Here is a 14,365-nt window from a genome sequence, read left to right on the forward strand (position 1 = left end):
AGGAGGATGCTTTCACACTAGCTGCAGCCCACACAGAGGACTCCCCGGGGGTGAATGCTGCACAAGGTGAGGCTTATCTTCCCCAAGATCCCTTCCACCTTCCCTCATGGCTTCTAGACCAGAGGCAGCAAATGTTCTCTTCAAGGACTTGATGGTAAATATTTTAGGTCTGTGAGCCACGTGGTCTCTGTTGCAACTACTCAGTTCAGCTTTTGCACACCTTAAAATAACAGGGCAAAGCCGGCCATGGACAATAAGTTAGCAAATGGGCATGTCTGCTTTCCCATAAAACTTTATACAAAACAGGCCCCTGGTTCACAGGGTTGTGGTTTGCTCCCCCTTCTCTAGATGAATAATGAGAGTCAGGTCTCAGCAGGAAAGTACAGGCTCTATTACTGGGGGAAATTACTTACCAAAAAAAGCGACAATCTGGCTAGTAAGTATTGGTAGGGCCAGGGAAACACACATGAGAGGTCTCAAGGCAATGGGCCAGGGCTGGGAGAGATGAGGAATACGGGCTGGATAAAGAGAGCTTGTATGGAGGCCTCTCTGTCTTAACTCAGGATTGAACATCCCGGCAAGGCCCCCCTGGAGCTGGTCCTAACACACAAGGGAGTTGGCTGGTGCTTAAAGCTTAGACACAGTGACGGCCTGCTGTCAGGGAGGGTGTGATGCTGAAACGCCCTGGAAGAGAGTAGGGAGGGGTTAGAAGGTGGGCAAGATAGACTGGACTTACTGCACGAGGACCCACCAGCTGAGTGTCGTCCCCAGGAGGGCCCAGAAGACCCTCCCTTCTCTCTCTCTTTTTTTTTTTTTTTAAGATTTTATTTATTTATTTGACAGAGAGATACACAGCGAGAGAGGGAACACAAGCAGGGGGAGTGGGGGAGGGAGAAGCAGGCTTCCCGCTGAGCAGGGAGCCCGATGCGGGGCTTGATCCCAGGACCCTGGGATCCTGACCTGAGCCGAAGGCAGATGCTTAACAACTGAGCCACCCAGGCGCCCCAAGACCCTCCCTTCTCAAAGCAATAAAGGACGCATCTCAGTGCTGGCTGGGATGCTGTCATGGAATGCCGTGGCCACTCTCAGCGGACACAGTAAGATTCGGGAAGGGCAGAGGCCACATAGAGCCACTTCATCATCAGAAGCAAGGTAGACACAAGGCCTGATGGGTAACCAGAGCCCTGTGGCCGGGGCGTTCCAAGGGGTAAGAGAGAGGAGCACTTAATGGGACATTGCTTGACTGAACCACAACAGATCAGGATGGGGCGGGGGTGAGCAGAAGCTGATACCAGTTGCCAAGATAGAAAATCACAGTCTCTCACCCAGCTGCCAGGTATGAGCTGGTTCTCAGACCCAGACTGACTGACTGAAGAAAAAGACCTATAAGGTCACTGTAAATATACTAAATAAATATTTCCTCAATTCTTCCTTCAAAGTGCCCTCTGGCTATTTACCAGAATAGATGTACAGAGTGGAAAAGCTCTTTGGAGGTCTATTAGATACAGAGTCTGAGCTTAGACCAGTACTGGGCGACCCAAAATACCATCATAGCCTCCTTTTAGAGGAGGGAAACATGTGAGGCTGGGTGATAACAGAGTCCCAGCCAGGTGTATCTCAGAGTCCAGTGGGCCTGTGGACCGACTCTGTGGTTATCTCCCAGCCCCTGAGTACAAATTGGGTGGATATATTTAGCGGTTGGCAGAACCCTCACTGGCTGGTTCTTTTATCTGCAGAATAAGAGCCACTATGGAAAGAAGGATGGAGCAAAAGTCTCTAAAATTATCCTACTAGTCAAGACGGTAAATCAGAAGCAATCCCACATAGCAGGTAGAAGTGCGGAGATTAGCGTTACTCTCAAAGACCTAGAGTATGCAAGGTGGTCCCCATCAGATCCCCATTCAGTCCATCCCATACTGCGAATGAAGCATGGCAATCGATGGTTATCCACGTAGTAGCCCTAATAAAGTAGCAGATATTATAGCAGATAGGGTATCTTTGCTAGAATAGTCTACACAGCCTCTGAGTGGAAGAAGTTAATAATATGGCCAATGCATTCTTTCCAAGCCATTTCAGGAAAGGGGATAAAAAAAAAAATGGGTCATGTTCACATTTCCTACAAAAATTCAGAGACCTGTCATGTTACGTTTTAAGTGGTCAAATGAACTGGGACATGCTGGGACATTCCCTCTAGAGGAGAGGACAAGTCATTGTACTGTGGACATGCTCCCCCTAAAAAGAGGCATAGCACTGATGAGTCTGTTTGGACTTTGGAGGCTGTATATTACTGCTCCGGCCGATTGACTGGATGACATGGGGAGCTGCCATGTTTGAGTGGAGTCCAGAACAAAAGAGGGCTCTGTGACAGGTCCGTGCGATGGGACAAGCACTCGGGACCTACCAGCCAGTGTATCCCCTGGTACTAGGAATATCCATGGGAGACAAGTAGACAGTGGGAAGTCTCTGAAAAGCCCCAGTGGGAGAGCTCTAACTCAGACCACTAGGGTTCTGGAACAAAGCCATGCCCCATATGGCAGAACATTATCCAACATTTGAAAAGTAGTTCTTGGCCAAATTAACAGAATCAGAAGCAAATAAATGATTATTGTTTTAAGCCACTAAGTCTTGGAGTGGCCAATTATGAATAGATAATCAGAACATGCATGTAAAGTACTTTGTTCTTTTTTTTTAATTTTTTTCAAATTTTTATTTAAATTCTAGTTGGTTAACATATAGTGTGATACTGGTTTCAGGAGTAGAATTTAGTGATTCATCACTTAGATATAACACCCAGTTCTCATCACAAGTGCCCTTTTTAATGCCCATCACCCATTTAGCCCATCCCCCCACCTCCCCTCCAGCAACCCAAAGTTTATTCTTTTTTTTTTTAGATTTAGTTATTTATTTTAGAGAGAGAGAGCACCCATGAGTGGAGGGAGGGACATAGGGAGAGGAGGGAGAGGGAGAGATTCTCCAGCAGACTCCCTACTGAGCACAGAGCCTGACGCTGGGCTCGATTTCACAACCCTGAGATCATGACCTGAACTGAAATCAAGAGTCGGATGCTTAACTGAGTGAGCCACCCAGGCGCCCCTCAGTTTGTTCTCTCAATTAGAGTCTCTTATGGTTTTCCTCCTTCTCTGTTTTCATCTTATTTTATCATGTTTTGTTTCTTAAATTCCACATGTGAGTGGAATCATATGGTATTTGTCTTTCTCTGACTTATTTCATTTAGCATAATACCCTCTAGTTCCATCCACATTGTTGCAAATGGCAAGATTTCATTCTTTTTGATGGCTGAGTAATATTCCATTGCATATAGATATACATACCATATCTTCTTTATCTAATCATCTGTTGATGGACATTTGGGCTCCTTCCATAATTTAGCTATTGTTGATAATGTTGCTATAAACATTGGGATTCATGTGCCCCCTTGAATCACTATTTTTGTATGTTTTGGATAAATACCTAGTAATGCAATTGCTGGGTCATAGGGTAGCTCTATTTTTAACTTTTTGAGGACCCTCCATACTGTTTTCCAGAGTGGCTGTACCAGCTGCATTCCCACCAACAGTGTAGGAGGGTTCCCTTATCTCCGCATCCTTGCCAACATCTGTTGTTTCTCGTGTTAATTTTAGCCATTCTGACGGGTGTGAGGTGGCATCTCATCCTGGTTTTGATTTATATTTCCCTGAAGATGAGTGACATTGAGCATCTTTTCATGTGTCTGTGGGCCATCTGTATGTCTTCTTTGAAAAAAATGTTCATTCACGTCTTCTGCCCCTTTCTTGATTGGATTATTTGCTCTTTGGGTGTTGAGTTTGACAAGTTCTTTTTTTTTTTTTAAGATTTTTTATTTATTTATTTGACAGAGAGAGACACAGCGAGAGAAGGAACACAAGCAGGGGGAGTGGGAGAGGGAGAAGCAGGCCTCCTGCGGAGCAGGGAGCCCGATGCGGGGCTCGATCCCAGGACCCTGGGATCATGACCTGAGCCGAAGGCAGACGCTTAACGACTGAGCCACCCAAGTGACCCAGACAAGTTCTTTATAGATCTTGGGTACCAGCTCTTTTCAGATATGTCATTTGCAAATATCTTCTCCCATTCTGTAGGCTGCCTTTCAGTTTTGTTGATTGTTTCCTTTGCTGTGCAGAAGCTTTTTATCTTGATGAAGTCCCGATAGTTCATTTTTGCTTTTGTGTCCCTTGCCTCCAGAGACATGTCTAGTATGAAGTTGCTACGGCCGAAGTCACAGAGGTCGCTGCCTGTGTTCTCCTCTAGGATTTTGATGGATTCCTGTCTCACATCTGGCCTTTCGTCCATTTTGAATTTATTTTTGTGTATGGTGTGAGAAAGTGGCCCAGTTTCATTCTTCTGCATGTGGCTGTCCAGTTTTCCCAACACCATTTGTTGAAGAGACTGTGTTTTTTCCATTGGATATTCTTTCCTGCTTTGTCAAAGATTAGAGTTGTGGGTCACTTTGTTCTTTTTAATGTTGTGTAGTACTCCACTACAGAGCCACCACAATTTACGTATCTGTTCTTTTTTTAAGATTTTATTTTTTATTTGATGGAGAGAAAGCACAAGCAGGGGGAGCGGCAGGCAGAGGGAGACGGAGAAGCAGGCTTCTCACTGAGCGCAGAGCCCAATGTGGGGCTTGATCCCAGGACCCAGAGGTCATGACCTGAGCTGAAGACAGATGCTCAACCAACTGAGCCACCCAGGCGTCCCTACGTATCTATTCTCGTTATAGACATTTGGGTTGTTTCCAGTTTGGGTCTGTCAAGAGTAACGCTGCTATGAACATGTCTTCTGTTGGAAATATGTACTGATTTCTCTTGAGAACAAACTTCGGAATGGAATTCCTGCGTCGTGGGGTAGACATGAGGGGAGCCATCTTTAGAAGGTATTAAGCAGTTTTCTAAAGTAGGTGAGCTATGTTATACTCCCACCTGCAAGGTGCAAGAGTTCCGGTTGTTCCCTATCCTTGCCCACACTTGGCAATGTCAGTCTTTTTCATTTTAGTCATTCTGGTAGGTGTACAGTGTTATCTTACTGTGGTTTTAATGTGCATTTCCCCCAATGAGTAATGATTTGCATTTCCTTGGTGACTAACATTATGTTCTTTACTTACAAAGGCCACACAATGAACCAAAATATTGACCGTGGCGATCTTTGCAGAGGTGCCATGTTTACTGTTTTTGTTTTGCTGTCATCTTTTGCCTCATGGTCTTTCTGTTTGTTAAGCCCTCTACCTTTTTTTAACTTTAAATGCTTAACTGTCAGAATTGTAACAACTACCAAAAAAACTCCCACCTACTCGTTCTTACAAATGATGAGGCATATTGATCACAATACAAGTCACGTCACTAAGGAATATTTATTGAGCACCGGCTGTATACCCAGCACTGTGGGAGGGGCTGTGAAGGACACAGAGCAGTACAGGACTTGTTCCTGCCCTTCAGAGGCTTACAGTCTAGGTGGAGACAGGAGAACCAGGACACATGAGGAGCCAGGAGGAAACAGTCCAGGCCAGGATGTTACAGGAGCTTAAGGTGTCTGGGGTCAGACCCACTAAGTGCTTCGGTGCCTCCAGGGCTCAATGTTCAGTGCCAGGAAAGACAAGAGCTCACAGCTCCCAGGCCCATATTAGCCCACTTAGCATGCCCTCTCCACAGCCTCTACCCCCACCATCTTAAAACATCTGACTCCTTGTTCAGCTGCTATTCAAAGTGCAATGAAATGGGGGGAAGAGGGGGTGGGGCAGTGGGGAAAGTCTTTGGGTGAGTTCCAGGGGCTGGGGTCACCCTCTCCCTCCTAGAAAAATAAGCTCCCCCCCACAACATACCCCTGACAGAGATTCCCTACTCAAGAAGACCTATCTGACAACCCAGGACCTCTGCCCCAGGAGGTAAGAGGAGGAGGAGGTGGTCGCCCCTTGAACTGCCTGAGGTAGAACTGCCCCCCCCACTTCTAGCATACCCCTTCCCCTCCCAGTCCACTGAGCTGGGGGGATAGGCACCCCAGAGCTGCCACCCAGGGCTGAGAGGGTACTAGAGGAAAAGGGCATGAGGGAGGGGAGGGGAGCAGAGAGGGGACCTGAAAGCCCAGCTGGAAAAGAAGGGCATCTGGGGCTTCTAGAAAAGTGCAGGGGAGGCCAAACATTGAGACTGGCTCCCCTGTGGGTGGCAGAGGGGGTGAGGGGAGGTGGGGTGGTTTGCTACGGGACCCTACCTTCCCCCATGCCTTCACAGGACAGAGTGGGGCATCAAGGGCCAGGAGAGAGTGCCATGTCCCCAGCCGTGTTCCAGGCTGTGCCCACAGGTCACCCTGCCCTACCTTAGAGAAGGTGACGGGACTCCAAAGTTTTGATGATGCCCCCACCCTGCTGAGCCCCCTTCAAAGTGCTATCTATTTACTTCTCAAATTATAAAGAATCTGGGTTTGGGAAGGCAGGAAAGGAGTGGAATTTCATAACACCTATGAGGCGGTGAGCAGAAGGAGCCGGGCTCCTCCAGAGAGCACCACCCAGCAGGGGAGGGTCAGGCCAGCCCCACCTTACCTCTGGGAGAGTGGAAGTGGGGAGCACAGGATGAAGACGTCTTAAATAATAGCTCGCATAATAAAAATACCTAGCACTCTAATAAGCCTATCATTCTGCTATCTAATGGTTTTTTAAATAATTCTAAATGCCAAAGGCTGGGGAGGAGTGGGGGAGGGTGGTGGCAAGCAGGGTATATACATGAGGAGGAGTTTAAATTAAAACACAAATAATAATTAAGATGTACAACTGGAGGGCTAAAGGCAAAAGGTGTAGAAGGGGAGGGCGGAGGGGTTGGGGGGGGACCCCTCATTTCTAGGAGCTTGAGGCTTCCAGTGGGTGGATTAGGGCTTCCTCTTGGAGAAGATCAGCCGGCGTTTGGAGTGATAGAAATCTGGAAAGAGGAAACAGAAGTCAGCCGAGCAGGAGGCAGAGGGCCCAGCAGAGCTATCCGCCTAAAGCACACACAGAAGGGGCAGGGACTCTTCCCTAGGGCCAAAGGGACACATTGCCAAGTTCAGGGGAGGACTCTGGCATTATAGAGAGCATCCCACCACACTTCACAGACGTGACCAACGATAACCAGACCTCCATCCGTGGGCCTGTTCTAAGCCAAGCTGCCCACCATAGTAGCCAGTAGCCCTATGTAGTTAAATGAACTAGAATCAAATAAAATCAGAAGTTCAGTTTCTCAGTCACACCAGCCACATGTCAAATGCTCAGTGGCTACTTGTGGCTAGTGGCCCTGGACATTTGCATCACCGCAGAATTCCATTAAACAGCACTGCTCTAGGAATGCCGTTAGATAAGCCATGACATGTGTTCTGTACAATGACTCAGCCACATAAATGTAAGCTATTAGTATTATTGTTAGTATTGTTATTTCTGACGCAGCTGCAAATTTGCCATGGGATTCTTTTTTTTTTTTTTTTAAGTAGGCTCCACGCCCAGCATGGAGCCCAACATGGGCCTTAAATTCATGACACTGAGATCAAGACCTGAGCCGAGACCAAGAGTTGGACGCTTAACCGACGGAGCCACCCAGGCGCCCCTGCCAGGGGATTCTTGACTGCACGTCTCGGAGCCTGTTTCCTCATGTATAAAATGAAGCTGACATTGGTGCAGTGATCTAAGGATTGAATGAAATGCCTCTCTAAAGGCTTTGGTCTGGAACCTGGCATAATAAGTGCTCAAAGGCCAGCATCACTCATTCATTTTTTATCAAGCACCTACTATGTGCCAGACACTGTCCTAGGTGCTGAAGATTCAGCAACAAACAAGAGAGATGCAGATCCCTTTCTCACGGAGATAATAACCTATGAGGGAGATGGACAACATCAAGAAAAAGCAGTAGCTGTTGCTAGTAAAAGCAAACAAATGAACAAAATGCCAAAGAGAAAAAATTAGGCAGGGAAGGCGGATGGGAAGTGTGTGTGTGATGGGGAAGGTGAGTTAGGTTTGGATAGGGCAGCGGGAAATAGCTCATTAGTTTTCTCTACACTGTAGATTCACTGTGGTACCTTAGGCAAACCACTCTACCTCTCGGAGTCTTATTTCCGCTCCTCTAAAAGAGTGGCAAGAATGTCATTTGGTATAGCACTGCTCTAAGGATTAAATGAAATCCACCCTAGAAACAACCTTAGGGGCGCCTGGGTGGCTCAGTCAATGAAGTGTCTGCCTTCAGCTCAGGTCATGATCTCGGGGTCCTGGGATTGAGCCCCGTGTTGGGCTCCCTGCTCAGTGGGGAGCCTGCTTCTCCCTCTCTCTCTGCCCCTCCCCCTGCTTGTGCTCTCTCTCTAATAAATAAATAAATAAATCTAAGGAAGAAAGAAAGAAAGAAAGAAAGAAAGAAAGAAAGAAAGAAAGAAAGAAAGAAAGAAAGAAAGAAAGAAAGAAAGAAAAAGAAAAAGAAAACCATTTTAGAAATTCACCTTCGCAAGGGGCCTGGCATATATTAAATGTTCCCAATAAATGTTAGCTAGCTGGTCTTGGCTGCAGCCCTGCTATGTGACCCCAGGTGAGTTGCCTCCTCCCTCTGGGCCCGTTTCCCCTTGGGCCTAATGAGCGAGCTGGACCAGACAGGTCAGCCCTTGCACCGTGAATTCTGAGAGTCCCTGCAGTGTCCTTCCCTGCACCCACCCTCACCTGTCATGCTGGTCTGCCGCCGTTTTCGGCCCTGAGAGGTGCCAGGCGTCCCTGGGGACCCCTCGGGCCGCTCAGGGGCATGAGGCATGAGGGTGCAGGACAGCGACAGGTCCAGGTGGTCCTCCTGAGTGGTCCCCTGCAGCAGGGCAGGCGAGGGGCTGGGTCGCTTGCCCCCTCCCAGGTCATCCCGGGGCCCCGCAGGCAGGTAGAGCTTGGGCAGGCCCAGACCCCACACGCGCTCCCAGGCAAAGTCGCCCTCCAGCGGTGTCTCAGTGACAAAGTCGAAGTTCCATCGCTCCCGGGCCTCCTGCACGCAGCCGGCCATCAGTGCGTCACAGTCTCGGCGCAGCTGCTCACTGTCCACGGGGCCGAAGAGGCGGCGGCAAGCCTTGCTGCCACGCGGGATCTGCTGGGCATCCCTGGACGGTTCCGCCATGGCACCTGCGGCTGAGACACAAGGCTCCGGTCACTCGGGAAATTGCGCCCTATCTTACCAGGCCGCGCTTTGCTGTGAGAGCTCGGGTGACGTCTTCCTGCTAGAACACGAGGTCTCTCTGGCTCCTTCCAGCCGATGTGCCACTGTCTCCTTCCCACAGGCCACCTCCAACCCCCAGTCAACAGCCACTGGGTGGGGACAGAGCTCAGCCATCCTGGCACCCCCAGGTCACTGGGGGAGTGGGCAGCTGAAGGACAAGTTATGTCAACAAAGACAAGTTTATTGCAATAGCAGGGATCAGAGTCCTGTTTACCACCGGGTATTATCAGCTAAAATCAATTTGTTTCCCCCCGAGGTGTCCCTCATGGGCGTGAATGCCCCAAGTACGTGTGAATTGCCAGAGTCCAGTAGTTTCCCAACCCCAGCCCTGGCCAAAAGGTCAGGTCCCGAGTGAAAGGACAGGCTGACTGCTCCTCTGGCCTCCTGAATCCCTCTACCCAGATGCCCATGTGGGATAACTCTGTTCTGAAATTCAAAAGTACCCCGGACTTTGCGATAAAAAAAAAAAAAAAACACCTAAGATCTAGTCCTAGCTCTGCTGCTTACTACATAAACTTTAAAAAGTCACTTAAAAATTTTTTTTTAATTAAAAAAAATAAAAAGTCACTTAATGTCTCTGGGCCCCAGTTTTCTCATCTATAAAATGGGGCGTGGAAGCATGGTCAAGCACTTGGTCAGGGAGTCCCTTCATCAGGCAAGGCAATAGAACAGAGATGAGAGGCTGTATGTTGTGGTTTAGAGCCAGGGCTCTGGAGCGGGACTGCCTCGGTTGGAATCCAGGCTCTGCTGGGCGACCCTGGACAAGTAGCTTAACTTCTCTGGGCTCTATTTTCCTCATCTGTAAAATGGAGACAGTACTAGTGCATGTCTCAGAGGACGTACGTGAGGATTAACGGAGTTACTATAGGTAACATGCTTAGAGAAGCAGCTGGTATATAGAAGTGTTTGGAAAACAGAAGTGTTATTATTTCTGTGTTCAGTTCTTCCTGAGCCTTCTCCAGGTCGCTCCCCCCTGGCCACCACCTCTTTCAGACAGCAGCTGACAGGTGCTGTGTGCTGAGGGCCTTTCCCAAGGATGTCATCAGGCGGGAGGCCTGGGGGTGAGGAGGGGCTGGGCAGGGCAGGGTGATGATTTCTCCCAGGCTGAGCCACATCCTGCCAGGCACATCAGGTGATCTGAAGTCTAGACAGCCTGGAAGCCCCTGCCCCCTGTTAGCTGCATCCAAGGAACCCGTTTGGCAGGCACAGAAAATTAGAGGTGGCCGGTCTACCCGGTTCCTCTCCTCCCACTTCAGAAGAGGGAAAACTGAGGGTGAGTCTGCTCATGACGAGGTGTTGGCACCCACCTGCCCTGCTCTGGCCTGACGCCAGGGCTGAGCGGCTGTGCAGCCTTGGCAAGACTGGGTCTTCCTGAGGACAAGTCCTGCTTTGCAGCCTCGGAGGGTGAAAGCTCTGCTGAGTGACCTCCTGGGGCAGGAAGCCCTGGACCCTTGCCCCAGTCACCCCTCCCCCACCCCACCTCTCACAGCTTATGGGAGAGGGGGAGGCACTAGGTGACCTCAGACCAAGTTTAAAGGGCAAGAGTTTGGAGAGATATGAGGCTTGCCCCCAAATCAGAAAACTAAAAAGGCCAAGGGCCACTGCCCCGTAGAGGGGTTACGCAGTGCAGCGGGCAGAGCCCTCAAATAACCTTCACCCACTCTCTTCAGGGCAAGGGTGGGGATTTATTTATATATTTTTATGTGCCAGGGGCTGTTCTAAGAAGTTTACAAATATTAATTTTCCTAAAGAGTGGGTATATTTGCTCCTTTTTTTTTTTTACATAAGTAACTAAGCCTCTGAGAAGTTAAGTAACTTGCCCAAGGTCACACAACTCACAAGTGACACAGCCAGGATTTGAACCCAGGCCTGTTTGCTGTGGGTTCTGTGCTCTGCTGTTCATCTACACTCCTTCTCTAATTTTGTGTTCCTAGCCCAGGAAGGGGTTTTTGTGATTCCACCCAGCAGAATCACTTAGGGAGCTTTTTAAAAAATACAGATTGATAGCTCCCTCTCTCCCCAGACTAACTTAACTCAAATTAAACGGGATTTAAGCAGGTGTTTGGCAGTTCCGCAGATGAGCACTCTTGGGGTGCCATTCAAGGGAGGGCACACAGGAGATGCCCCAAACGGACATTCTGGGTCTCAGTGTCTCCTTGGCACAAGGAGGAGGAGCCTGCCTAGGATTTTGTCAGGAAGTTGGATATTCCCTGGCTTCTAGGAGCTGAAGATGGGACCAGAATCCAGGCAGGTATCCTCTCTCCTACCACCCCTGCCCTTATGGCTCTCATAGGCTCCCCAACAAAATCTGATCTCACTCCCATTATCGTAACTCCCAGTTCAGGGAAAACTCAGAAACACAAACTCTTGTTTTACAAACAAGTAACTGAAAATAACTTCCTTTGTTGGCCTTTGTGCCTTAGACTTCAACCAACTTTAATTCCGAAGTAAACAGTAAGCACTCAGTACACACTGTTGAACCAATGGGGTACTCTTTTTAAGGGGCGTTCGCAGATGCGGCTCAGCCCAGGAGAACCGAGGCGGGAAGGAAAGGCGGGCGAAGCCGCATTCCGCGGGAAGGCGTGTTTGCTATTCGCGCCGGGGCCGGAAGGGGGCGCTGGTCTCCAGGAAATCACGCGCAGGGTCGGCGGTGCGTGGGCAGAGCCTTGGACAGCAGCAGGGAGTTGTGATGAGTCAGTTTCCTGCAAAGTGCTCCCCGCCCGCCAAAACTTCGCTTCCACTCAGGCTGCAGCGTCACCCTCGGGTGGGGAGGGGGGAGAAGGAGGGGGACCGGGGGCCGCAAACACGTCACGCTGAGCCAGCCAGGCTTCCGAAAGCCCCGCCACTGTTGGGAAACCGCGCGCTCCTCTGTGACACACCACACACACACACACACAAACACACACACTACGCACGCACAGGCGCGCAGAGGTTTGGTCCCTCCACCTTCTCTCCACGCCCAAAGCACGGGATGAGTCAGATCCCTGGAAAATAAAAATAGACGAAAGCAGGGAAAACAAAACCGCTCGAAAGTCCTACTCGAAAGGCGACGTGGAGGGAGGGAAGGGGCGGGGGAGCTGCCTGGGCACCCTAAAGTGCCAAATCCAATTCCCAGATTCTTTTTCGCACGAGGAGGGCGCCAGTGTCCCCCGAGGGCCCCCGACAGGGCGGATGCACTGTGGCCCGCGCTGGGCGGCGGCTCCCGAGGAACGACTCGTCCTCCTGCTCCGCTCAGAACTGTCGCCCTCGGAGAGGGCATTTTGGTGGGGGGCGCCGGGAGGCCCCGGATGCGGCTGTCAGAGTCCCTGAGCAGCGTCGCGCCCCCCGAAGTCCCACCCTCCAATGTGACCTCTCCGCGTCCCCCCGCCCCGGGCGTGGGCTGCACGCCCCGCTGCCCCGCAGTGCAGGGCTCCGAGCCCGCGGCGGAGTCCGGCGCCCCGACCCAAGGGCAGGCTGGGCGGGGGTTCTGCGGGCGCGATGGAAGAGAGGTGTGTTCCACTCCTGCTCTTCTCAAACTGGCTGGCGCGAGCCCACCCCGCGCGGGGCCACCGCTCTGGGTCCCCGAGGGTGCGCTCCGAGGCGGGGACCGGACACCCAGTCCTGGCCCTCCTGATGTCCCAGCTTCCCTGAGAACACTGTGTGCCAGCCAAATAGTCACTGAGCTGATGGGGGGACAGAGACCTAGGAGGGCCGGGAAGCCAACTTCTGGGGGCCACTGTCCCCCAGCCCGGGCGGGGCTCTGACCTCACCCAGTCCGTTTCCCGGGGTCTCCTTGTCACCGTGAGTCACCTCCTCGATTGAGCTTAAAGGACGTGTCCCAACACGTTCCCAAGGACCAGGGACACAGCCTGCGCTGACCTCCGCGCCCAGCTGGTGGCGGACACGGAGGCGTCGGGGACCCAGACCTCAGGGGTCTGGGCGGAGACGGCACCGATTGGATCGGAGAGCTGCCCGGGAGCGGATCGCGAGTGAACCTGCTCGGCTCGGCGTTCTCCGCCTCTCCCGGGGCTCGGCGCTCAGGGACTTCATCCGCTCGCCGCCACAGCGAGCCGCGCCGGGGTCTGGGGCGCACGGGTCCACGCCTCCCCTCGCCGCAGCTTCGTTTCAACCCGCGGGGAGCGCGGCTCCTCGCACTCCTGCGCTCTCTCCGCGGGGAGTCCCCGACACAGCCCGACCCCCGTCACAGGCGCACCGCACAGGGACACCCGTGGGAGCAAACCCCAGACCCACGCACGTCGTTCACCTGTGGAGACCACACACACACACACACACACACACACACACGGACGTGCACGGACACTGGCGGACACGCTCCGCTCGGCTCAGAGCTGCCCGCCCCGCGTTCGCTTTTGTCTGCCACGATTCCCTCACCTCCTCTGAGGGTCTCGGTGGCTCCGTGAATCAGCGCCGGGCTCCCGGTCTCCAAGCCACCGTCTCGGGGAGCAGCTCACACCTCAGCTGGCACCGCCCGGCGCTGCCCTTATATAGGATTGGCGTCGGAGGGCTCCGCCTACTGCGGGGCTGGGACCGCCCCTTCTGCCGCTGCCGGTCGCCTTGCGCAGCCCGCCCGCGCTCTAAGACCTCCGCACTCAGATGCCAACGTCGCGTGCTGCAGGAGGGCGCTTGCCTCCTCCCCACACCCCGCGCCTGGGCCTCTGTGCCTGACACATGTCCCCACGAACTGAGCCACAAATCTGGGTTGTTTGAATTGGGGTGTGAGTTGGTAGTCCCCACGAAGGGATGGCATTCTTAGGATGAGCAATTTTTCTGGCCCCGAAAACATCACGAGGGGTGACATTAATAGATAAAACTCCATAAATAATAAAAAGGATGTACCTCGCTTTGCAATCCCCAGAAATGCCCGCTATACCACCGCTATGCCCGCGGATCCCTCACTGGACCATCTCTCCCTAAGCAGGACCTGAAGAACCCAGACACCCCAACAAAGCATCATGGAGACCAGAACGGGATTCGATCCCCTTTATTTCACAGATGAGGAAATCAAGGTCCTCAGAACTAAAGGGATGCAAAGTTGTTGCTTGTCAAATGCCTCAAGGAAGGAGGGAATTAGGAATCCTTCTCAAAAAAAGGCCAACCAGATCTCCAGGGGAAACCAGGAAATGGGGAAAATTAGACATTGA

The 14,365-nt window shown here is 51.5% G+C and overlaps 1 protein-coding gene across 2 annotated transcripts; it reads right to left on the reverse strand.

The window, feature by feature from the left end:
* Positions 1-5,364: 5,364 nt before the first annotated feature.
* CDKN1A (cyclin dependent kinase inhibitor 1A) lies at positions 5,365-13,698 on the reverse strand. Of its 2 annotated transcripts, none has more exons than XM_036097247.2 (3): positions 13,596-13,698; positions 8,690-9,130; positions 5,365-6,938 (listed from the first exon to the last, which is right to left on the reverse strand). In XM_036097247.2, exons 2-3 carry the CDS (start codon positions 9,123-9,125, stop codon positions 6,889-6,891), a joined length of 486 nt encoding a protein of 161 aa, XP_035953140.1. In that variant the 5' UTR covers positions 9,126-9,130; positions 13,596-13,698; the 3' UTR covers positions 5,365-6,888. The 2 variants fall into 2 exon arrangements, with proteins under 2 accessions (XP_035953140.1, XP_035953130.1); XM_036097237.2 differs by having other exon boundaries at positions 8,690-9,136.
* Positions 13,699-14,365: the final 667 nt, after the last annotated feature.

The sequence above is a fragment of the Halichoerus grypus genome, chromosome 9, assembly GCF_964656455.1.
Source record: "Halichoerus grypus chromosome 9, mHalGry1.hap1.1, whole genome shotgun sequence".
In the NCBI taxonomy this organism is placed as follows: Eukaryota; Metazoa; Chordata; class Mammalia; order Carnivora; family Phocidae; genus Halichoerus; species Halichoerus grypus.

Coding starts and splice junctions, on each gene's coding strand:
- CDKN1A (XM_036097247.2), bottom strand. CDS start 9,125: ATGGCGGAACCGTCCAGGGATGCCCAGCAGATCCCGCGTGGCAGCAAG. Junction 6,939..8,689: donor GCGGCAGACCAGCATGACAG/GTGAGGGTGGGT, acceptor TCCTCTTTCCAG/ATTTCTATCACTCCAAACGC.